Genomic DNA, 24,772 nt, shown 5'->3' with positions numbered 1-24,772 from the left:
TTCTCCATAGAGTCCCCCGGCCCACATCGTCACCTTCTGCATAAGGTCAACCCCTCCATAGTCACCTTCTCCATAGGGTCCCCCACCCTATAGGATCACCGCCTCCATAGTCACCTCCTCCATAAGGCCACCCACCCCACAGGGTCACGTTCTCCACACAGTCGTTCTCTCCATAGATTCACCCCCTTCAGAATCACCTTCTCCATAGACTCATTCTCTCCATAGGGTCATCACCCACCCCATACAGTCACCTTCTCCATAGAGTCACCTTCTCCATAGAGTCACCTTCTCCATAGAGTCCCCCAGCCCATAACGTCACCTTCTGCATAGGGTCAACCCCTCCATAGTCACCTTCTCCATAGGGTCCCCCACCCTATAGGATCACCGCCTCCATAGTCACCTCCTCCATAAGGCCACCCACCCCATAGGGTCACATTCTCCACACAGCCGTTCTCTCCATAGATTCACCCTCTCCAGAGTCACCTGCTCCATAGGGTCGTTCTCTCCATAGGGTCATCACCCACCCCATACAGTCACCTTCTCCATAGGGTCCCCCGGCCCACATCGTCACCTTCTGCATAGGGTCAACCCCTCCATAGTCATCTTCTCCATAGGGTCCTCCATCCTATAGGCACCCTATAGGATCACTGCCTCCATAGTCGTCTTCTCCATAGTACCACCCACCCCATAGGCTCACCTTCTCCATAGAGTCAACTTCTCTATAGTCACCTTCTCCATAGGGTCCCCCATTCTATAGGATCACCGCCTCCATAGTCATCTTCTCCATAGAACCACCCACCCCACAGGGTCACCTTCTCCACACAGTCGTTCTCTCCATAGATTCACCCCCTTCAGAGTCACCTGCTCCATAGAGTCATTCTCTCCATAGGGTCATCATCCACCCCATACAATCACCTTCTCCACAGGGTCCCCTTCTCCATAGGGTCCCCCAGCCCATAACGTCACCTTCTGCATAGGGTCAACCCCTCCATAGTCACCTTCTCCATAGGGTCCCCCACCCTATAGGATCACCGCCTCCATAGTCATCTCCTCCATAAAACCACCCATCCCATAAGATCACCTTCTTCATAGGGTCGTTCTGTCCATAGGGTCACCCACCCCATAGGATCACGCCCTCCACAGTCACCTTCTCCATAAAGCCACCCACCCTATAGGTTCACTTTCACCATAGAGTCATTCCCTCCATAGGGTCACCCCCTCCATAGGGTTGCCCACTCCATAGGGCTATTCACCCCACACACTCATTCTCTCCTTAGGGACACTCTCTCCATAAGGTCATCCATCCCATAGGGTCAGTCTTTCCATAGGGTTGCCCACCCCATAGCCCTACTCACCCCATATGGTCGCTTTCTCCATAGGGACCCCCTCTCCACAGGGTCACCCCCTCCATAGTCACCTTCTCCATAGAGTCCCCCACCCCATAGAACGGCCCACCCCATAAGACGACCCCTTTGCTAAGATTACCCGCCCCATATAGTTGCCCTGTTCCTATAGATTTCTCCCTAAAATAACACAGTGGCGGGGGGGGGGCATAGGGCGGAACCACCGACCCGGTCGCCCCGCCCAGGGGGGTCCCCATTTGCGCGGGCACCGAGGCACAAGGGGGACCCCGAAACAAGACGGAACCCTAAAGGAGGGGATGAACCGTGACCCGGGGAAGCGGATGCACAAAAAAGGGACCCCCCCCCGCAGTGTAACCGGACGGGGTGGGGGGGAGGGAGCGGGACCCCGAGCCCCCGGTCCCCCCTCCCACCTCTCACGCCGCCTCCCCGCCGTTGGCCGCCATCTTCGCACCGCCCCGCGCCGCCGCCGCCGCAGGTCCTGCCCGCTGCGCTCTGGACGCCGCGGGGCGTCACCCCCGGAGGGCTCTTCGCCCCTTTCCGCCGCAGCGAAGCCGAGGAATAAAATACGGTGGATTTAACGGGGCGGCGCTGGCTCCGCTCCCAGCAGCGTCTCCCGCGGCCTGCGCCGCCTTCACTACCGCCCTGCCAGGACCTGCGCGGCCGTGCATTGCGCATGCGCGTCGCCGTGGGTCTCCCTCACCGGGGGCAAGGCGCATGCGCGTTGCACGCCCCCTGCGCGCGCGCCCAGTGCGCATGCGCGAAGGAGATTTCCCCTCGTGTTTCTACCCTCCCCCCCCCCCCCCTTTTAAAGGGCCAGGCGCTGCGCTGCTTCCCCCTGCTGGCCACCTATGGAATGTATAGGGCTATAGGAACCTGTGTATATAATACTGTGAAAGCTCTGTGAAAAACGCCCGTTTCTCCTTCTTGTCCCTCGCCGCCTCCCATCCGTCGCGCTCCCCCCTTCCCCTCCCCAGCATGGCGGCGCCCACAGCGCCTCATTTTAAAGATGGCGGCGCGCTGCCGCCGCTTTCCGGCGGAAGGCCCGCCCCTTTTCCGGGGCAGATGCACACGAACCTGTCCTGGGGGGGCGGGGGGCGTCTTGAGGACGGAACCACCGAATGGTACCGGGGGGGCGCGGGACGGAACCACGAAGGAGAGGGAGACGGGGGAGACCATTGGGAATAACGGGAGGGAAACACCGGGAATAATGGGAGGGGTTGGGAGAGACCACTGGGGCTAAGGGAGGAGGCCCTGGGGGAGGACATTGGGGTTAATGGGATGAAACCCTGGGAATATTGGGAGAAATGGGGGAGACCATTGGGGTTAATGGGGGGGAATTTGGGGACACCATTTGGAATAATGGGGGGGAAACACGGGGAATAATGGAAGAAATGGGGGAGACCATTGGAGTTAATGGGGGGGGATTTATGGGAGCCCATTGCGGATAATGGGGGGGAAACACTGAGACCATTGGGGTTAATGGGGGGGAATTTGGGGACACCATTTGGGATAATGGGGGGAAAACATTGGGAATGATGGAAGAAATGGGGGAGACCATTGGGGTTCTCTCCTTCCAAGATCAATAGTTATCTTCCAAGGTCAACCGCCATCTTCCAAGGTCAACCGCCATCTTCCAAGGTCAACTGCCATCTTCCAAGGTCAACCGCCATCTTCCAAGGTCAACTGCCATCTTCCAAGGCCGACCATCATCTCCTAAGATCGACCATCATCTCCTAAGGTCAACCGCCGTCTTCTAAGGTCAACCATCATCTTCTAAGATCAACCATCATCTTCCAAGGCCAACTGCCGTCTTCCGAGACCGACCATCATCTCCTAAGATCACCCATCATCTTCTAAGGCCAAGCACCATCTTGTAGGATCAACCACCATCTTGTAGGGTCAACCGCCATCTTGTACGATCAACCGCCATTTTGTAAGGTCAACTGTCATCTTGTAGGGTCAACCACCGTCTTGAAGGATCAACCGCCGTCCTGTAGGGTCAACTGCCATTTTCTAAGGTCAACTGTCATCTTGTAGGGTCAACCACCATCTTCAAGGGTCAAGCGCTGTCCTGTAGGGTCAACTGTCATTTTCTAAGGTCAACTGTCATCTTTCAAGACCAACCGCCACCTTCCAAGGCCAAGCGCCATCTTCCAAGGCCAATTGCCATCTTCCAAGACCAACCTCCGTCTTCCAACGCCGTCCGCCATCTTGCCGGGCGGGGCGGCCGCCATGCTGCCGGGCGTGCGCACGGCGCCGCTCGACGCCGCGGAGGTCCCGGGCCGCCCATACAGCGTGCGGGTGCTGCAGGAGGGCTACAGCGAGGCCCTGCCGGGAGGCCACGTACGCGCCGACGGCTCCATCACCCTGGTGCGGGGTCCTCACGTGACGGCCCTCGTGGACACGGGGGGACCCTGGGGCCGCCGGCGCCTCCTGGAGCTGCTGGCGGCCCAAGGGCTGCGCCCGGCCGACGTCACCCACGTCCTCTGCACCCACGGCCACTCGGACCACGTGGGCAACCTCAACCTCTTCCCCGAGGCCACGTTGCTGGTGGGCTTCGACCTGAGCCGCGGGGCCGGCCTCTACCTGCCCCACGAGCTGGCGCGCGGCCTCCCCTACGCGCTGGAGCCCGGGCTGCTGGAGGTGCTGCCCACGCCGGGCCACGTGGGCGCCCACGTGAGCGTGGCCGTGCGCGGCACCGCGCTGGGCACCGTGGTGGTGGCCGGGGACCTCTTCGAGCGGCGCGACGACGGCGACGCGTGGAGGCCGCTCAGCGAGGACCCGGCGCGGCAGGAGGCCGCGCGGCGCCGCGTCCTGGAGGCCGCCGACGTCGTCGTGCCCGGGCACGGGCCGCCCTTCCGCGTCCTCCGGGAGTGGGCGCGTGGGGACGGGAGGGACCCCGGGGAGGGGACGGAGGGGGGCGATGGGGACCGAGGGGACGAGGGAGCGGAGAGGGGGGAGCCCTAGGGATGGGATTGGGGAGAGGGGGGGATGTGGGGACGTCACGGAGCGGGGACACGAGGGTCCTGGGGATGTCCCCAAGGAAGGGGGGGGGGCGGGCTCGGGGATGTCCCCAAGGAATGGGAGAGGCTTGGGGACATCCCGGAGGGGCTCAGGGATGTTCCCAAGGGATGGGAGAGGCGCAGGGACATCCCAGGGGGGCTCGGGGATGTCCCCAAGGAATGGGAGAAATCCAGGGATGCCCAGAAGGGCTCAGGGATGTCCCCAAGGAATGGGGGAGACCCAGGGACATTCCGGAGGGCTCAGGGATGTCCCCAAGGGATGGGAGAAGCTCGGGAACATCCCAGAGGGGCTCGGGGATGTCCCCAAGGGATGGGAGAGATCCAGGGACATTCCGGAGGGGCTCAGGGATGTCCCCAAGGGATGGGAGAAATCCAGGGATGCCCAGAGAGGCTCAGGGATGTCCCCAAGGGATGGGGGAGACCCAGGGACATCCCAAAGAACCCAGGGATGTCCCCAAGGGATGGGAGAAATCCAGGGACATCCCAGAGGGGCTCAGGGATGTTCCGAAGGGATTGGGAGAGACCCAGGGACATCCCAAAGAGCCCAGGGATGTTCCCAAGGGATGGGGGAGGCTCGGGGACATCCTGGAAGGGCTCAGGGATGTCCCCAAGGGATGGGGGAGACCCAGGGACATCCCAAAGAACCCAGGGATGTCCCCAGGGGATGGGGGAGACCCAGGGACATCCCAGGGGGGCTCGGGGATGTCCCCAAGGAATGGGAGAAATCCAGGGATGCCCAGAAGGGCTCAGGGATGTCCCCAAGGGATGGGAGAAATCCAGGGACATCCCAGAGGGGCTCAGGGATGTTCCGAAGGGATGGGAGAGACCCAGGGACGTCCCCAAGGGACCCGTGGATACCCCCAAGGGATTGGGAGAGACCCAGGGACATCCCAAAGAGCCCAGGGATGTTCCCAAGGGATGGGGGAGGCTCGGGGACATCCTGGAAGGGCTCAGGGATGTCCCCAAGGGATGGGGGAGACCCAGGGACATCCCAAAGAACCCAGGGATGTCCCCAAGGGATGGGAGAGGCGCAGGGACATCTCAGGGGGCTCAGGGATGTCCCCAAGGAATGGGAGAAATCCAGGGATGCCCAGAGAGGCTCAGGGATGTCCCCAAGGGATGGGGGAGACCCAGGGACATCCCAAAGAACCCAGGGATGTCCCCAAGGGATGGGAGAGGCGCAGGGACATCCCAGGGGGGCTCAGGGATGTCCCCAAGGAATGGGAGAAATCCAGGGATGCCCAGAAGGGCTCAGGGATGTCCCCAAGGGATGGGGGAGACCCAGGGACATCGCGGAGGGGCTCAGGGATGTCCCCAAGGAATGAGAGAGATCCGGGGACATCCCAGAGGGGCTCAAGGATGTCCCCAAGGGATGGGAGACGTGCAGGGACATCCCAGGGGGGCTCGGGGATGTCCCCAAGGAATGGGAGAAATCCAGGGATGCCCGGAGGGGCTCAGGGATGTCCCCAAGGAATGGGGGAGACCCAGGGACATCCCAAAGAACCCAGGGATGTCCCCAAGGGATGGGAGAGATCCAGGGACATTCCGGAGGGGCTCAGGGATGTTCCGAAGGGATGGGAGAGACCCAGGGACGTCCCCAAGGGACCCGCAGATACCCCCAAGGGATTGGGAGAGACCCAGGGACATCCCAAAGAGCCCAGGGATGTCCCCAAGGGATGGGAGAGGCTTGGGAACGTCCTGGAGGGGCTCAGGGATGTTCCCAAGGGATGGGAGAAATCCGGGGACGCCCAGGGAGGCTCAGGAATGTCCCCAAGGGATGGGGGAGACCCAGGGACATCCCAGAGCGGCTCAAGGATGTCCCCAAGGGATGGGAGAAACACAGGAACATCCCAGAAGGCCCCCAGGATGTCCCAAGGGATTGGGAGAGACCCAGGGACATCCCAAAGAGCCCAGGGATGTCCCCAGGGATGGGGGAGACCTGGGGACATCCCAGAGCGGCTCCGGGGTGTCCCCAAGGAATGGGGGAGGCTCGGGGACGTCCTGGAGGGGCTCAGGGATGTCCCTAAGGGATGGGAGAGACCCAGGAACATCCCGAAGAGCCCAGGGATGTCCCCAAGGGATGGGACAGAGGGATTTTTCCCCCTTCCCAAAGATGTCTCCAAGGCAGGGAGGACGGAGGCGTCCTCGGAGGGAAAGGACAGAGACATCCCCTAAAGAGGGGACAGAGCCCGGGGTGTCCCCAAGGGCCCCCGTGGGATGGCAGAACCCCGGGAATGTCCCAAGGGACCTTTCAGAACCCTGTTTTAGTGAAAAATCCAATAAAAACACCCTTTTTAGGGCTGCATCCTGCCGCAAAACGGAGCTTTGCTTTAGGCACCCGCAGGCAGGACTGGGGCCTCCCAGGGCACAACCAGCCCCGGGGGACACGGGGGACACGGGGACACTGAGGCCCTTTGGCCCCCGATCCCCCCATTCCCTCCGGATTCCCCCTATTTCCCCCCCATTCTCTCCATTCCCGCCCCCGGGGGGCCCAGGCGTCCGGGCGGGACACGTGGCCCCAGGCACAGGTGACACCTCGACCCTCCCCCCCTCGCCACCTCCGGCCCGTTTGTCACCTTCCCCCCCTCCCCCCCCCGCCCCGGGGCCATTTGGCACCTCCCGCCCCCCAGCGGGGCCCAGGCGTCCGGGGGGGGAGGGGGGGAACATCCCTCCCCCCCCCCCCACAACATTCACCTGGGGCCCAGGCGTCCGAGTGGGGTTGGGGGGGGGGGGGGTCCCATGGCCACATTGTACTGGGGGCCCAGGCGTCCGGGGGTGGGGGGCAGGTGTCCAAATGGGTCTTTTGAGGTTGGGGGGGGGGGTCAACGCTGCCCCCCCCCCCCACCAAAGGGGCCCAGGAGTCCGGGGGGAACTCGGGGTGAGGGGGCCCTATTGCATAATGAGTCATATCCCCCCCCTCCCTCCCAGAATTCCATAAGGGATCCAGGAATCAGAGTGGGATTTTGGGGGGGGGGGGCAAAACACCCCCATTGTACTGGGGGCCCAGGTGTCCGAGTGGGTTTGGAGGGGGGGGTCCCATGGCCACATTGTACCGGGGGCCCAGGCGTCCGAGTGGGTTTGGAGGGGGGGGGTCCCATGGCCACGTTGCACCGGGGGCCCAGGCGTCCGAGTGGGTTTTGGGGGGGGGGGGGAACACCCCCATTGCACCAGGGGCCCAGGTGTCCGAGTGGGTTTGGAGGGGGGGTTCCCATGGCCACGTTGCACCGGGGGCCCAGGCGTCCGAGTGGGTTTGGGGGGGGGGGGCAACACCCCCATTGCACCAGGGGCCCAGGCGTCCGAGTGGGTTTGGAGGGGGGGGGTCCCATGGCCACATTGTACTGGGGGCCCAGGCGTCCGAGTGGGTTTGGGGGGGGGGGGGCAACACCCCCATTGCACCAGGGGCCCAGGCGTCCGAGTGGGTTTGGAGGGGGGGGTCCCATGGCCACATTGTACCGGGGGCCCAGGCGTCCGAGTGGGTTTGGAGGGGGGGGTCCCATGGCCACATTGCACCGGGGGCCCAGGCGTCCGGGGGAGGGGGGGAGGCTCCCGGCAGCCCCAAATTGCCGTGAAACGAGCCCAAAAGGCCGCCCCTCCCCTCCCGGTGGGAGAGCCCCGGCGTCCGGGCTCCCAGGGGCCCCCCCGCCGCTTCGCACCCCCTTCCCAAGGCCGCGAGGGGCCCAGGCGTCCGGGTTCCCAGGCTCCCCCTCCCCCCGGCGCCCGCCGCCTTTCCCACGGGGAAGGGGCCCAGGCGTCCGGCGGGTGCCGGACACGTGCGGGATCAAAGGGGGCCGCGGGGGGCCCAGGCGTCCGGGAGGCCCCGCGTGTGCCCTCCCCCCCCCCCCTCCCCCAGCCCGCAGGGGACCCAGGCGTCCGGGCTGCTCCCGTCCCGGTGTCCCCAATGTCCCCAGTGTCCCCAGTGCTCCCATTATCCTTTACTCCCCCAGTGTCCCCAATATCCCCCAAGCGCCCCCCAGTTTTCCCAGGTCCTCCCAGTTTTCCCAGCCTTTCCCAGTTCTCTCCCAATCTTTCCCGGTGCCCCCAGGTCCTACAAATCTCTCCAGTTCCCCCAGTTTCTCCCAGATCCCCCCCGTTTCTCCCGGATCCCCCCATCTTTCCCAGTCCCTCCAGATCCTTCCAGTTCCCCCCGTTTCTCCCGGATCCCCCCAATCTTTCCCAGTCCCTCCAGATCCTTCCAGTTCCCCCTGTTTCTCCTGGATCCCCCCCATTTCTCCCGGATCCCCCCATCTTTCCCAGTCCCTCCAGATCCTTCCAGTTCCCATTTCTCCCGGATCCCCCCAGTCTTTCCCAGTCCCTCCAGATCCTTCCAGTTCCCTCAGTTTCTCCCGAATCCCCCCAGTCTTTCCCAATCCCTCCAGATCCTTCCAGTTTCCCCCCGTTTCTCCCGGATCCCCCCAGTCTTTCCCAGTCCCTCCAGATCCTTCCAGTTCCCCCAATTTATCCCGGATCCTCCCATCTTTCCCAGTCCCTCCAGATCCTTCCAGTTCCCCCCGTTTCTCCTGGATCCCCCCCATTTCTCCCGGATCCCCCCATCTTTCCCAATCCCTCCAGATCCTTCCAGTTCCCCCAGTTTCTCCCGAATCCCCCCAGTCTTTCCCAATCCCTCCAGATCCTTCCAGTTTCCCCCCGTTTCTCCCGGATCCCCCCAGTCTTTCCCAGTCCCTCCAGATCCTTCCAGTTCCCCCAATTTATCCCGGATCCCCCCAGTCTTTCCCAGTCCCTCCAGATCCTTCCAGTTCCCCCAGTTTCTCCCGAATCCCCCCAGTCTTTCCCAATCCCTCCAGATCCTTCCAGTTCCCCCCGTTTCTCCCGGATCCCCCCAGTCTTTCCCAATCCCTCCAGATCCTTCCAGTTCCCCCAATTTTTCCCAGATCCCCCCAGCCTTTCCCAGTCCCTCTAGTTCCCCCATTTCCTCCCATCCCTTCCAGCCCCACCAGATCCCCCCAGTTTTTCCCAGTTCCTCCCATTTTCCCCCATTTCCTCCAATTCCCCCTAGATCCTCCCAGTTCCTCCTCAGTCTTTCCCATTCCCCCAAATTCCCACCAGTTTCCCCCAGTTCCTCCTAATTCCCCCCAGTTCCTCCCAGTCCATCCCTGTTCCCTGCAGCCTTTCCCAGTCCCTCCAGCTCTTCCACATCCTTCCAATTCCTCCCAGTTTTCCCCAATCCGCCCATCCCTCATGGATTTTCCCAATTCCCACCATTTTTTCCCAGTCTTTCCCAGTCCCTCATGTTTCTTCCCAATTCCCACCAGTCTTTTCCAGTCCCTCACAAATTTTCCCAATTCCCACCAGTCTTTCCCAGTCCCTGAATTTTTTTCCCAATTCCCACCAGTCTTTCCCAGTCTTTTTCAATCCCTCACGGATTTTCCCATTTCCCACCAGTCTTTTCCAGCCCCTCAGAAATTTTCCCAATTCCCACCAGTCTTTCCCAGTCCCTCACGGATTTTCCCAATTCCCACCAGTCTTTCCCAGTCTTTCCCAGTCCCTGATTTTTTTTTCCCAATTCCCACCAATCTTTCCCAGTCTTTTCCAGTCCCTCATGGATTTTCCCATTTCCCACCAGTCTTTCCCAGTCCCTGTTTTTTTCCCAATTCCCACCAATCTTTCCCAGTCTTTCCCAGTCCCTCATGGATTTTTCCAATTCCCACCAGTCTTTCCCAATCTTTTCCAGTCCCTCAAGGATTTTCCCAATTCCCACCAGTCTTTTCCAGTCCCTCACAAATTTTCCCAATTCCCACCAGTCTTTCCCAGTCTTTTCCAATCCCTCATGGATTTTCCCAATTCCCACCAGTCTTTCCCAGTCCCTGTTTTTTTTCCCAATTCCCACCAATCTTTCCCAGTCTTTCCCAGTCCCTCCTGGATTTTCCCAATTCCCACCAGTCTTTTCCAGTCCCTCATGGATTTTCCCAATTCCCACCAGTCTTTCCCAGTCCCTCCCAGATTTTCCCAATTCCCACCAGTCTTTCCCAGTCCCTCCTGGATTTTCCCAATTCCCACCAGTCTTTTCCAGTCCCTCATGGATTTTCCCAATTCCCACCAGTCTTTCCCAGTCCCTCCCGGATTTTCCCAATTCCCACCAGTCTTTCCCAGTCTTTCCCAGTCCCTCCTGGATTTTCCCAATTCCCACCAGTCTTTTCCAGTCCCTCATGGATTTTCCCAATTCCCACCAGTCTTTCCCAGTCTTTCCCAGTCCCTCCTGGATTTTCCCAATTCCCACCAGTCTTTTCCAGTCCCTCATGGATTTTCCCAATTCCCACCAGTCTTTCCCAGTCCCTCCCGGATTTTCCCAATTCCCACCAGTCTTTCCCAGTCTTTCCCAGTCCCTCCTGGATTTTCCCAATTCCCACCAGTCTTTTCCAGTCCCTCATGGATTTTCCCAATTCCCACCAGTCTTTCCCAGTCTTTCCCAGTCCCTCCTGGATTTTCCCAATTCCCACCAGTCTTTTCCAGTCCCTCATGGATTTTCCCAATTCCCACCAGTCTTTCCCAATCTTTCCCAGTCCCTCCTGGATTTTCCCAATTCCCACCAGTCTTTTCCAGTCCCTCCCGGATTTTCCCAATTCCCACCAGTCTTTTCCAGTCCCTCCCGGATTTTCCCAATTCCCACCAGTCTTTCCCAGTCTTTCCCAGTCCCTCATGGATTTTCCCAATTCCCACCGGTCTTTCCCGGTCTTTCCCACTCTCCCCAGTCCCTCCAATTCCCGCAGTTCTCCCAAGACCCCCCCATTCCTCCCAATTCCCTCCATTCCTCCCGGTTCTCCCAATCCCCCCCATCTCTCCCACCCCCCCCACAGCGGGCCCAGGCGTCCGAGCCCCCTGCCCGGGTGGGCGGAGCCTCCCGGCTCCATAGCCCCGCCCCCTGCCCGGGTGGGCGGAGCCTCCCGGCTCCATAAAGCGGCAGCGCCGGGCGGGGGGCTCAGACCCGTTCCGGCTCGGCCCGGCTCGGCCCGGATCCGCCCGGATCAGCACCATGAGCAGCGCCGCCGAGCCCCACGGCGACAGGAAGGTAATGGCCACCCCCCCGCGCCCCACGGGATCGCTCCGGATCAGCCTTGGCCCGGTTCAGCCCGGATCAATCCTGGCCCGGTTTGGCCCAGATTAGGCTTGGTGTGGTTTGACCCGCTTTGGCCTGGATCAGCCCTGGTCTGGTTCAGCCTGGATCAATCCTGGCCCGGTTTGGCCCACATTAGGCTTGGTCTACTATGACCCACTTTGGTCTGGATCAGCCTTGGTCCATTTGGCCCATTTCGGTCCCGATCCAGCTTGCTCTGGTTCAGCCCAGTTTGGCCCAGTTCATCCTTGGTCCAGTTTGATCCAAGGCCTGGATCAGCCTTGGTCCGGTTCTGCCCAGTTTGAGGCAGTTTGGACCAGTTCAGTCTGGGTTTGACCCAGATCAGCCTCGTTCCAGTCCAGTGCAGTTTGACCTGGATCAGGTTTGGTCTGAATCAACCCAGACTGAACCCAGTTTGGCCCAATTCAGCCCTGACCCTGGTCCTATCCAGGTTCAGCCTGGATCAGCCCAGTTTGGCCCTCTTGGGCCTGTTTTGACCCAGTTCAACCTGTTTTAGATCAGTTTGAACTAGTTCAGCCCAGTTTGGCCCAGGTCAAACTGGTTTGATCCACTTTGGCCCAGTTTACCCCAGTTTGCTCTGGAATTTTCCCCATTTGGCCCAGGGTTGGTTCAACTGGTTCAGGCTGACCCAATCCGAACCCAACACAACCTGTCCCAGTTTGACCCAGTTTAGGCCCAATCAGCCCGGTTGACTCCAGTTCACCCCCCTCTCAATCATTTGGCCCATTTGACCCAACTTGGCCCACTTTGGCCCCATCCCGGTCCCCTTTATCCCCAGCCCAGTTCAACTTGCTTCAACCCCAACCCATTGGTTGAGCCCCATCCCAACCTGGGCCCAGTTGAGCCCAGTTTCGCCCCATGCTGACCCAGTTTAGCCCCACGTGACCCGCTTCGGTTCGGTTGTGCCCCGGTCCGGCTCTGAATGCCACCCCCCGGCTCTGTCCCTCCTCCTCCTTCATCCCGGGCAGCTCCTGAAGCCGCTCATGGAGAAACGGCGCCGCGACCGCATGAACCGCAGCCTGGACCGGCTGCGGCTGCTGCTGCTCTCGGCTACCCGCGACGAGGTGAGGCTCTATCGCCACTATCGCGGCTCTGTCGCCACTATCGCGGGTCTATCGCGGCTTTATCGCCACTATCGCGGCTCTATCGCGGCTCTGTCGCGGCTCTATCGCCGCTATCGGGCTTCTGTCGCGGCTCCGCGGCCGGCAGCGCCTCTTTGTCCCACCCGCCGGCTCCTCCCTTGGGCTGTTCCCATCCCATTGCGACAACTCTGTGGTCGCTGTCGCCTCCCAGCGTCGATGTCGCGGTACTGTCGTCAATGTCGCGGTGCCGCCGGGGGCTCCGTCGCCGTTAGCGCCTCGTCATCGCGCCCGTCGCCTCCCCTTGAGGCTTTCTTGGTGTCTCACCGCGCTTCTATGGCCACTTTTCCCCCCTCGAAGCCCTATCGCGACACTATCGCGACACTATCGGGGGTCAGTCGCCGTGAGCGCCTCGTTATCCAGCCTGTTGCCTCCCGTTTAGGCTTCCTTGTTGTCACGCCGCGCTTTTATCCTCCCCTTCAAAGCCCCTATCGTGGCCATATCGCAGCCCCGTCACGACACTATCACAATGCTCTCAGGGCCCTATCACGACACTATCACGACGCTATCGCAGCCCGATGGTGACGCTATCGCAGCACTATCGCGGCTGTATCACAACCTTATCGCGGCTGTATCGCAACCCTATCGGGGGCCCTATCGTGGCAATATCGCAGCTGTATCACAACCCTATCGCGGCACTATCGCAGCCCTATCGGGGCCCTATCGCGACACTATCGCGATACCGCCGCCCGCCCCGCACTATCGCGGTGTTACATGTGTCCCCCCCGCCTCTCTCTCGCTTCCCCCCCGACCCCCCAACCCAGCGCCTCCGAAACCCCAAGGTGGAGAAGGCCGAGATCCTGCAGAAGACGGTGCAATTCCTGCGGGAGCAGCCCCTGCCAGGTGGGTGCCCGGGGTGGGCTTCTCGGGTGGCTTCTATGGGGCTGTGCAGGGGCCATGTCCTGCCCTGTGGGACACCCAGGGCCCCATGGGGCTTCTCGGGTGGCTTCTATGGGGCTGTGCAGGGGCCATGTCCTGCCCTACATCCTTCCATGGGGCACCCAGGGCCCCATGGGGCTTCTCTGGTGGCTGCTATGGGGTTGTGCAGGGCCCCTATCCTGCCCCGTGGGACACCCAGGGCCCCATGGGGCTTCTCAGGTGGCTTCTATGGGGCTGTGCAGGGGCCACGTCCTGCCCTACACCCCTCCATGGGGCACCCAGGGGCCCGTGGGGCTTCTCAGGTGGCTTCTATGGGGTTGTGCAGGGGCCATGTCCTGCCCCGTGGGACACCCAGGGCCCCATGGGGCTTCTCTGGTGGCTTCTATGGGGCTGTGCAGGGGTCACATCCTGCCCTACACCCCTCCATGGGGCACCCAGGGCCCCGTGGGGCTTCTTGGGTGGCTTCTATGGGGTTGTGCAGGGGCCATGTCCTGCCCCGTGGGACACCCAGGGCCCCATGGGGCTTCTCAGGTGGCTTCTATGGGGCTGTGCAGGGACCATGTCCTGCCCTACATCCTTCCATGGGGCACCCAGGGCCCCATGGGGCTTCTCTGGTGGCTGCTATGGGGTTGTGCAGGGCCCCTATCCTGCCCCGTGGGACACCCAGGGCCCCATAGGGCTTCTCTGGTGGCTTCTATGGGGCTGTGCAGGGGTCACATCCTGCCCTACACCCCTCCATGGGGCACCCAGGGCCCCGTGGGGCTTCTTGGGTGGCTTCTATGGGGCTGTGCAGCGGCCATGTCCTACCCTACAGCCTTCCATGGGGCACCCACGGGCCTGGTGGGGCTTCTCGGGTGGTTTCTATGAGGCTGTGCAGGGCCCCTATCCTGCCCCATGGGGCAGCCAGGACCCTGTGGGGCTTCTCAGATGGCTTCTATGGGGCTGTGTAGGGGCCATGTCATGCTCCATGGAGCACCCAGGGCCTCCTGGGGCTTCTCGGGTGGCTTCTATGGGGCTGTGCAGGGGCCATGTCCTGCCCCATGGGACACCCAGGGCCCCATGGGGCTTCTCTGGTGGCTGCTGTGGGGTTGTGCAGGGCCCCTATCCTGCCCTGTGGGGCACCCAGGGCCCCATGAGGCTTCTCGAGTGGCCACTATGGGGCTGTGCAGGGGTCACATCCTCCCCTACACCCCTCCATGGGGCACCCAGGGCCCCGTGGGGCTTCTCAGGTGGCCTCTATGGAGCTGTGCAGGGGTCACATCCTGCCCTGTGGGGCACCCAGGGCCCCATGAGGCTTCTCAAGTGGCCGCTATGGGGCTGTGCAGGGACTGTGTCCTGCCCTACACCCTTCCATGGGGCACCCCTGGGCCTGGTGGGGCTCCTCGGGTGGCCGCTATGGGGCTGTGCAGGGGGGCGCGGGGCGGCGCGGGCCCTCACGGTGTCTCTTCTCCGCCACAGAGCCGTCGGCCGCGGCGGAGCTGTTCCTGCGGCGCTACCACCGCAGCGGCTACCGGGAGTGCCTGGCCCGCGCCGCCCGCTTCCTACAGGCCGCCGGCCCCACGGACGCCGGCCCCACGGACGCCCCCGGCAGCCCCCGCTCGCCCCCGGCCCGCCACGGAACGGCCCCGTTGTTGCGGGCCGGCTCCGTCTGTTCCGCGTCCCCCGGTTACCCGGGTTACGGGCCTGGTTACCCTGGTTACCGGCCTACCCCGGGGCCTAGGCCCAATGGCGGCCCCGGCTGCGGGGATGGCCCCCGTTGCCCCAGCGACAACCCCCGGCGCCCTGGAGATGGCGCCGGTCGCCCTGGAGACGGCCCTGGTTACCCCGGCAACAGCCCCCAGTGCCCTAGAGACAGCCCCGGTTGCCCTGGAGACGGCCCAGCTTGCCCTGCTTACCCTGGTTACCGGCCTAGTCTCGGCCTGGCTCACAGGCCTGACAACAACTACAGCCCCCGTTGCCCCGGCGACAGCCCCGGTTACCTTGGAGACAGCCTCAGTTGCCCTGGCGACGGCCCCAGTTACCTTGGTTACCAGCCGGCTCTCGGGCCTGCTCACAGGCCTGACAGTGGCAACAGCCCCCGTGACGGCCCCGGTTGCCCCGGCGACAGCCCGGGTTGCCCAGGCAACAGCCCTGGTTGCCCTGGAGACGCCCCCATGTACCCTGCCTGCCATGGTTACGGGCCTGGCCTGGGGCCTAGTCTGAGGCCTAGCGCGAGGCCTAACCTGAGGCCTAGTTTTGGGCCTAGTCTCGGGCCCGACCACAGCGTCGGCCATGACACCCGCGTCGGCCATGACGGCCACGTTGGCCAGGAGGACTCGGGGTGCGCCAAAGCGGGCCAGGCCGGGGCCGGGGGGCTGCCGGGGCCACCCCGGAGCGTCTGGAGACCCTGGCCCTGACCCCTGGGCACGGGGACGGGGCGGGAGGCGGAATGGGGGCATCGGAGGCTCCAACTGGTCCGGGGGAAAACACGGACCTCAAAGGGGTCCCAGGGGAGAACGGGCCCTTTTTTACTGGGAGATCCTGGGAGATTTGGGGCTTTGAACTGGTCTATGGGGAGAAGGGGAAATTTGAGCTGGATTAGCGGGAAAAAGACCCTTTTTTACCCGTATACTGGGAAATTGGGGACTTTGAACTGGTCAGCTGGGAGAATGGGCCTTTTTTAGTGGCCTGTTGGGAAAAAGACACTTTTTAATTGGACTACTGGGAGAATGACCCCATTTTAACTAATCTAGTGGGAAAATGGGATATTTCTTACTGGCATCCTGGGAGGATGAGGGATTTTCCCACTCCGGAGCTGCCCTTATTTCACCCCAGACCTGGCATAAATTCAGATTTTCCAAATGGGGTTTTTTTCCTCAAAACGCTGCCCCGGATTCCTCCTATCCTGGAGGTTTCTCCCTCCCTGAGGGGGATCCCGGTCCCGGTTGGGAATTGGGAGAACTGGGAAGGGCTCTGGGGAGGGGGGTGGATCATGGGGGTGGCTGGGGGCTCCTGGGGTTGGCTTTGGGATGAAAAAAGGGAATTTTGGGGTTCCATTAACACTTTTTTTTTCCCTGCTATGGGCAAAGCCTTGGGGGCCCAGCCAGTCCCTGCTGCAAAATTTGGGGGTAAAAGGGGTGGAAAGGGGGGTGTCTATGGGAAATATTTTTTTTGTTTACTTGTTATTATAACTTCCACCCTCCCACCCCATTCCTGTAATATTTTGTATTTTTTGTCCCCCCCTTTTTTTTCCCTTGGATTTCTGCAGAAGAAATACTCTGAATTTAAATACAGAATTTGAAGTATTCGAATGTTCCTATGAGGGGGACTCTATGGGGGTCCCTATGGGGCAGGATGTCCCAAAGGGGGGCTCCATGGGGGTTCGTATGGGGCAGGATGTCCCTAATGGGGGGACTCTACGGGGTCCCTATGGAGCAGAATGTCCCAAGGGGGGGGCTCCATGGGAGTTCGTACAGGACAAGATGTCCCTATGGGGCGGCTCTATGGGGTCCCTATGGGGCAGAATGTCCCTATGGGGCAGGATGTCCCAAGGGGGGGCTCCATGGGGGTTCGTACGGGGCAGGATCTCCCTATGGGGCGGCTCTATGGGGTCCCTAGGGGGCAGAATGTCCCTGTGGGGCAGGATGTCCCAAGGGGGGGCTCCATGGGAGTTCGTACAGGACAGGATGTCCCTATGGGGGGACTCTACGGGGTCCCTGTGGGGCAGAATGTCCCTATGGGGCAGGATGTCCCAAAGGGGGGCTCCATGGGGGGGTTCGTACGGGGCAGGATGTCCCTATGGGGGGGCTCTATGGGGTCCCTATGGGGCAGAATGTCCCTGTGGGGCAGGATGTCCCAAGGGGGGGCTCCATGGGGGTTCGTACAGGACAGGATGTCCCTATGGGGGGACTCTACGGGGTCCCTGTGGGGCAGGATGTCCCTATGGGGCAGGATGTCCCAAAGGGGGGCTCCATGGGGGGGTTCGTACGGGGCAGGATGTCCCTATGGGGGGGCTCTATGGGGTCCCTATGGGGCAGAATGTCCCTGTGGGGCAGGATGTCCCAAGGGGGGGCTCCATGGGGGTTCGTACGGGGCAGGATCTCCCTATGGGGCGGCTCTATGGGGTCCCTAGGGGGCAGAATGTCCCTGTGGGGCAGGATGTCCCAAGGGGGGGCTCCATGGGAGTTCGTACAGGACAGGATGTCCCTATGGGGGGGCTCTATGGGGTCCCTAGGGGGCAGAATGTCCCTGTGGGGCAGGATGTCCCAAGGGGGGGCTCCATGGGAGTTCGTACAGGACAGGATGTCCCTATGGGGGGACTCTACGGGGTCCCTGTGGGGCAGAATGTCCCTATGGGGCAGGATGTCCCAAAGGGGGGCTCCATGGGGGGGTTCGTACGGGGCAGGATGTCCCTATGGGGGGGCTCTATGGGGTCCCTATGGGGCAGAATGTCCCTGTGGGGCAGGATGTCCCAAGGGGGGGCTCCATGGGGGTTCGTACAGGACAGGATGTCCCTATGGGGGGACTCTACGGGGTCCCTGTGGGGCAGGATGTCCCTATGGGGCAGGATGTCCCAAAGGGGGGCTCCATGGGGGGGTTCGTACGGGGCAGGATGTCCCTATGGGGGGGCTCTATGGGGTCCCTATGGGGCAGAATGTCCCTGTGGGGCAGGATGTCCCAAAGGGGGGCTCCATGGGGGGGTTCGTACGGGGCAGGATGTCCCTATGGGGCGGCTCTATGGGGTCCCTATGGGGCAGAATGTCCCTGTGGGGCAGGATGTCCCAAGGGGGGGCTCCATGGGGGTTCGTACAGGACAGGATGTCCCTATGGGGGGGCTCTACGGGGTCCCTGTGGGGCAGGATGTCCCTATGGAGCAGGATGTCCCAAGGGGGGCGCTCCATGGGAGTTCGTACGGGGCAGGATGTCCCTATGGGGGGGGATCTATGGGGTCCCTATGGGGCAGGATGTCCCTGCGGGGCAGAATGTCCCCAAGGGCGTCCCTATGGGGCAGGGTGGCCCTACAGGGGGGTTCTAGGGAGTCCCTCTCGCCCCGCCCCTCCCGCCCGTTGCCCCGCCCCTCGCCCCGCCCCTCCCGCCCGTTGCCCCGCCCCTCGCCGCCGCGCACGCGCAGTGGCCGCCGGGGGGCGGGGCCAGGCCCGTTGCCCCGGCGACGCGCGGCCTAGCGCGGCCGCCCGAGCCTGCGGAGCCGGCGGGGGGTGCGCGGGGCCGGGGGCAGGACATGGAGGGGAGGGGATTGGAGGGGGTCCCTGGGGCTGGGGGGGGGGTCCCGGGAGAGGGGACTGAGGTCCAGGAGGGGGGGGGTCATTGGGGGTGACAATGGAGGGGGGTACGGGGGGGTCCTCGGGGATCATTGGGGGTGACAATGGAGGGGGGCACGGGGGGGGTCCTCGGGGATCATTGGGGGTGACAATGGAGGGGGGTACGGGGGGGTCCTCGGAGATCATTGGGGGTGACAATGGAGGGGGGTACGGGAGGGTCCTCGGAGATCATTGGGGGTGACAATGGAGGGGGGCACGGGGGGGTCCTCGGGGATCATTGGGGGTGACAATGGAGGGGGGTACGGGAGGGTCCTCGGGGATCATTGGGGGTGACAATGGAGGGGGGTACGGGGGGGTCCTCGGAGATCATTGGGGGTGACAATGGAGGGGGGCACGGGGGGGTCCTCGGAGATCATTGGGGGTGACAATGGAGGGGGGTACGGGGGGGTCCTCGGGGATCATTGGGGGGTTCCTGGAAGGACATTGGGGAGGGGGGAAGGGTCAGGGGGCCCTGGGGGGAGCAGGGCCGGGGGAGGGACCCCATGGGGGTGTCACCGTCCCCACGTGACCCTCTGTCCCCCCCCAACGCAGGATGTCGTCGCTGGGGGTGCTGGTGCCCGCCCGGTTCCTGGCCCTCACGGCCCATCTCGTCATCGTCCTCACGGTCCTGTGGGCGCGGGTGAGCGCGGGGACGCGCGTGGGGACACGCCAAGGACACGGCAAGGACGTGGGGAGCACACGCAGAGCGTGGGGCAACACATGTGGGAAACACGGCAAGAATATGCTAAGGACATGGGGAGCACACACAGAGCATGGGGTAACACACGTGGGGAACATGCCAAGAACATGCCAAGAACACAGGACACACAAAGCATGGGGCAACACGCGTGGGGAACATGCCAAGAACATGTGAAAAACATGGGGAGCACACACAGAGCATGGGGCAACACGCTTGGGGAACACGCCAAGCACATGCCAAGAACATGGGGAGCACACACAGAGCATGAGGGCAACACGCGTGGGGAACATGCCAAGAACATGCCAAGAACACACCAAGAACATGGGGAGCACACACAGAGCATGGGGCAACACGCGTGGGGAACATGCCAAGAACATGTGAAAAACATGGGGAGCACACACAGAGCATGGGGAAACACACATGGGGAACATGCCAAGAACACGCCAAGAACACGGGGAGCACACACAGAGCATGGGGCAACACACTTGGGGAACACGCCAAGAACACGCCAAGAACACACCAAGAACATGGGGAGCACACACAGAGCATGGGGCAACACGCTTGGGGAACACGCCAAGAACATGCCAAGAACATGGGGAGCACACACAGAGCGTGAGGGCAACACATGAGGAACACCCCAAGAACACAGGGAGCACACACAGAGCACAGGGCAACGCGTGTGAGGAATATGCCAAGAACACGCCAAGAACACGGGGAGCACACACACAATATGTGGGGCAACACGCGTGGGGAACATGCCAAGAACACGCCAAGAACACGCCAAGAACATGGGGAGCACACACAGAGCATGGGGCAACACGCTTGGGGAACACGCCAAGAACATGCCAAGAACATGGGGAGCACACACAGAGCATGAGGGCAACACATGAGGAACACGCCAAGAACACGTGGAGCACACACAGCATGTGGGGCAACACGCGTGGAGAACACGCCAAGAACACGGGGAGCACACACAGAGCATGGGGAAACACACATGGGGAACACGCCAAGCACATGCCAAGTGTGCAGGAAGCACACGCCAAGCACACACCGAGCACACGCCAAGTACACGCCAAGGGGGGATACCCGGAGCATCCCCCGGACGCCTGGGCCCCGTCCCGCAGGAGCCGCACGTCCTGGCGTCGCTGCCGCTCGAGTTCTCGCCGGAGGAGTACGAGCGCGTGGACACGGAGTGAGACCCCCCCGGGACCCCCCGGGCACCCGTGGGACCCCCCGGGACCCCAAAAACACCCACGGGACCCCGAACCTTGACCTCCCCCCCCAAGGGGGCACCTATGGGACCCTGACACCCCCCGGGACCCCAAACCCACCCACGGGACCCTGAACCTGCCCCCCACCCATGGGACCCCCCCCGGGACCCCAAACCCACCCATGGGACCCTGAACCTGCCCCCCACCCAGGGGCACCCGTGGGACCCCCCCAGGACCCCAAACCCACCCATGGCACCCTGAACCTGCCCCCCACCCAGGGGCACCCATGGGACCCCCCCAGGACCCCAAACCCACCCATGGGATCCTGAACCTGCCCCCCACCCAGGGGCACCCATGGGACCCTGACACCCCCCGGGACCCCAAACCCACCTATGGGACCCCAAACCTGGACCTCCCCCCACCCAGGGGCACCCATGGGACCCCCCCAGGACCCCAAACCCACCCATGGGACCCTGAACCTGCCCCCCACCCACGGGACCCCCCCCGGGACCCCAAACCCACCCACAGGACCCCGAACCTGCCCCCCACCCAGGGGCACCCGTGGGACCCCCCCGGGACCCCAAACCCACCCATGGGATCCTGAACCTGCCCCCCACCCACGGGACCCCCCCCGGGACCCCAAACCCACCCATGGGACCCTGAACCTGCCCCCCACCCATGGGACCCACCCCCGGGACTCCAAACCCACCCATGGGACCCTGAACCAGCCCCCCGCCCCCGCCAGGGGCACCTATGGGACCCTGACACCCCCCGGGACCCCAAACCCACCCATGGGACCCTCCCCAGCCAGCGGGGACCCCAAATCCAGCCCCTAGGGCCCCCCATGTCCCCCTGCGTCCCCCCATGTCACCTGCCCCCCCCACCATGTCTCCCAGGGTCCCCACGGGTCCCCATGTCCCCTCATTGAGCCCCCATCCCCTTGTGTGTCCCCCGCAGTGTCCCCATGTCCCCGTCCCCGCCATGTCCCTGTGCCCCCTGATGTCCCCATGTCCCCGTTCTCTTTGGTGTCCCCGTCCCCTCCAATGTCCCCAGGTCCCCGTTCCCCTCTCGATGTCCCTGTTCCCTCCTGGGTCCCTGTTCCCCTCTCGATGTCCCCATTCCCCTCAATGTCCCCGTCCCCCCCGATGTCCCCAGGTCCCCGTTCCCCTCTCGATGTCCCTGTTCCCTCTTGGGTCCCCGTTCCCCTCGATGTCCCCATTCCCCTCAATGTCCCCGTCTCCCTCAATGTCCCCAGGGCCCCGTTCCCCCCTCGATGTCCCCGTTCCCCTTGATGTCCCCCCCGCCCCGATGTTCCCAGCTCCCTGTTCCCCTCTCAATGTCCCCATTCCCCTCAATGTCCCCATTCCCCTCAATGTCCCCGTCCCCGCCGATGTCCCCGGGTCCCTGTTCCTCTCTCGATGTCCCTGTTCCCTCCCGGGTCCCCGTTCCCCTCGATGTCCCCATTCCCCTCTATGTCCCCGTCCCTGCCGATGTCCCCAGGTCCCCGTTCCCCCCTCGATGTCCCCATTCCCCTCGATGTCCCTGTCCCCCCCGATGTCCCCAGGTCCCCGTTCCCCTCTCGATGTCCCTGTTCCCTCCTGGGTCCCCATTCCCCTCTCGATGTCCCCATTCCCCTCAATGTCCCCGTCCCCCCGATGCCCTCGGTGTCCCCGTCCCCCCCGTGACGTCACCGTGTCCCCGTCCCCCCTCGATGTCCCCGTCCCCCCCGATGTCCCTGTCCCCCCGTTGCCCTCGGTGTCCCCGTCCCCCCCGTGACGTCACCGTGTCCCCGTCCCCTCTCGATGTCCCCGTCCCCCCGATGTCCCCGTCCCCCCGTTCCCCTCGGTGTCCCCGTCCCCCCCGTGACGTCACCGTGTCCCCGCAGGCTGTTGGTGGCGCTGGGGGTGACGCTGGGGCTGCTGGCCCTGGAGCTTGGGGGCTTCTTCTCGGGGCTCTCCATGTTCCACCGGCCCCAGGCCCTGCTCTGTATCCGAACCCCCAAACCGGGGGGACCCCCGAACCGGGGACACCCCGAAACAGGATACTCCAAACCGGGGACACCCTGAAACAGGATACCCCAAAACTGGGGACAACACCAAACCGGGGACACCCCCAAACCGGGGACACCCCGAAACAGGATACTCCAAACCGGGGACACCCTGAAACAGGATACCCCAAAACTGGGGACACCCTGAAACTAGGGATCTCCCCAAACTGGGGACACCCTGAAACTGGGGATCCCCCCAAACTGAGGACACCCCCAAACCAGGGACACCCTGAAACTGGGGACCCCCAAACTGGGGACACCCTGAAACAGGATACCCCGAACCTGGGACACCCCCAAACCGGGGACACCCTGAAACTGGGGATCCCCCCAAACTGGGGACACCCCCAAACTGGGGATCCCCCAAAACTGGGGACAACCCCAAACGGGGACACCCTGAAACAGGATACCCTGAACCTGGGACACCCCCAAACCGGGGACACCCTGAAACTGAGGATCCCCCAAAACTGGGGACAACCCCAAACCGGGGACACCCCCAAACTGGGAACACCTTGAAACAGGATACCCCAAAACTGGGACACCCCCGAACCAGGGACACCCTGAAACAGGATACCCTGAACCTGGGACACCCCCAAACTGGAACACCTTGAAACTGGGGATCCCCCAAAACTGGGGACACCCCCAAACCGGGGACACCTTGAAACAGGATACCCCAAAGCTGGGACACCCCCGAACCGGGGACACCCTGAAACTGGGGATCCCCCAAAACTGGGGACAACCCCAAACCGGGGACACCCTGGAACAGGATACTCTGAACCTGGGACACCCCCAAACTGGAACACCTTGAAACTTAGGATCCCCCCAAACATGGGACACCCCCAAACTGGGAACACCCTGAATCAAGATACCCTGAACCTGGGACACCCCCAAACTGGGGACACCCTGAAACTGGGGATCCCCCCAAACTGGAACACCCTGAAATTGGGGACCCCCAAACCTGGGACACCCCCAAACTGGGGACACCCTGAAACTGGGGATCCCCCAAACCTGGGACACCCCCCAAACTGGAACACCCTGAAATTGGAGACCCCCAAACCTGGGACACCCCCAAACTGGGGACACCCTGAAACTGAGGATCCCCCAAACCTGGGACACCCGCCCAAACTGGAACACCCTGAAATTGGGGACCCCCAAACATGGGACATCCTGAAACTGGGATAACCCAAACTGGGACCCCCCCCAAAAAACTGAGACACCCCAAACCAGGGGCATCCCCAAACTCAGGACACCCCCAGACCCAGGACACCCCCATTTGGGGGCGGGAGGAGGTTGGGGTCCCCCCTGGGGCTTTTGGGGGGGGATCCCACCACATCCTCAGGGGCCTTTTTGGAAGGGGGGGGATCCTACCCCTTCCTAGGGATTTGGGGATCACTTTGGGGGTCCTGGGAATTTAGGGGGGACCCTGCATTTTTTTTGGGGGGGGGAACACCCCAAAACTCGTTATTTTCCCCGACGCCCCCCCCAGCGGCGACAGCTCACGTTGGGTCCAGCCTGGCCCTCGGCTTCTTCGTCTTCGAGCGCTGGGGCTGCGGCGCCTATTGGGGTATCCTGGGCACCGGCAGGTGGGGACGGTCCCCCCCGTGTCCCCAAATCCCCCCCCTTGACCCCAACCTGCCCCACACCCCAAAAACCCTGAAACTGCCTTGTTTTCTCTGCCCCCCCCACCCAGCGCCCTGCCAGCCCTCACCGAGCTCCTCATCATGGGCATCGTGTTGGGGTGCAAGAGGAAAGCGCTGTGACACCCCCGAAAAGGACACCCGAACTGGGGGACACCCCGAGAAGGACCCCGGAACCGGTTAACACCCCCAAAAAGGACCTCGGAACCGCGTGGCACCCCCAAAAAGGCCCTCGGAACCGGGTGACAACCCCAAAAAGGACCCTGGGACCCAGGTAACACTGCGAGAAGGACCCCAGAATCAGTGTGACACCCCAAGAAGGACCCTGAAACCGGTGCGACACCCTGAGAAGGACCCCGAGGGGACCCCAAAACCTACGTGACACCCT

At 62.9% G+C, this 24,772-nt stretch overlaps 2 protein-coding genes across 2 annotated transcripts; both read left to right on the top strand.

The window, feature by feature from the left end:
* The first annotated feature begins 3,572 nt into the window (after positions 1 to 3,572).
* Positions 3,573 to 4,331, top strand: MBLAC1 (metallo-beta-lactamase domain containing 1). The gene has a single exon (XM_088539002.1). The coding sequence runs from the start codon at positions 3,597 to 3,599 to the stop codon at positions 4,329 to 4,331; it is 735 nt and encodes a 244-aa protein (XP_088395128.1). The 5' UTR covers positions 3,573 to 3,596.
* A 14,305-nt stretch (positions 4,332 to 18,636) lies between these two features.
* On the top strand, positions 18,637 to 24,507 carry LOC104569626 (transmembrane protein 107-like). The gene is made up of 6 exons (XM_088539006.1): positions 18,637 to 18,690; positions 19,345 to 19,432; positions 20,617 to 20,684; positions 22,589 to 22,689; positions 24,234 to 24,330; positions 24,438 to 24,507. Exons 2-6 carry the CDS (start codon positions 19,346 to 19,348, stop codon positions 24,505 to 24,507), a joined length of 423 nt encoding a protein of 140 aa, XP_088395132.1. The 5' UTR covers positions 18,637 to 18,690; position 19,345.
* Positions 24,508 to 24,772: the final 265 nt, after the last annotated feature.

The sequence above is a fragment of the Tinamus guttatus genome, unplaced genomic scaffold (assembly GCF_059628265.1).
Source record: "Tinamus guttatus ecotype Peru unplaced genomic scaffold, ASM5962826v1 Tinamus_guttatus_pri_ptg001318l, whole genome shotgun sequence".
Classification (NCBI taxonomy): domain Eukaryota; kingdom Metazoa; phylum Chordata; class Aves; order Tinamiformes; family Tinamidae; genus Tinamus; species Tinamus guttatus.
The sequence above is the reverse complement of the archived record's forward strand: the minus strand, read 5'-3'. Positions and strand labels throughout refer to the sequence as shown.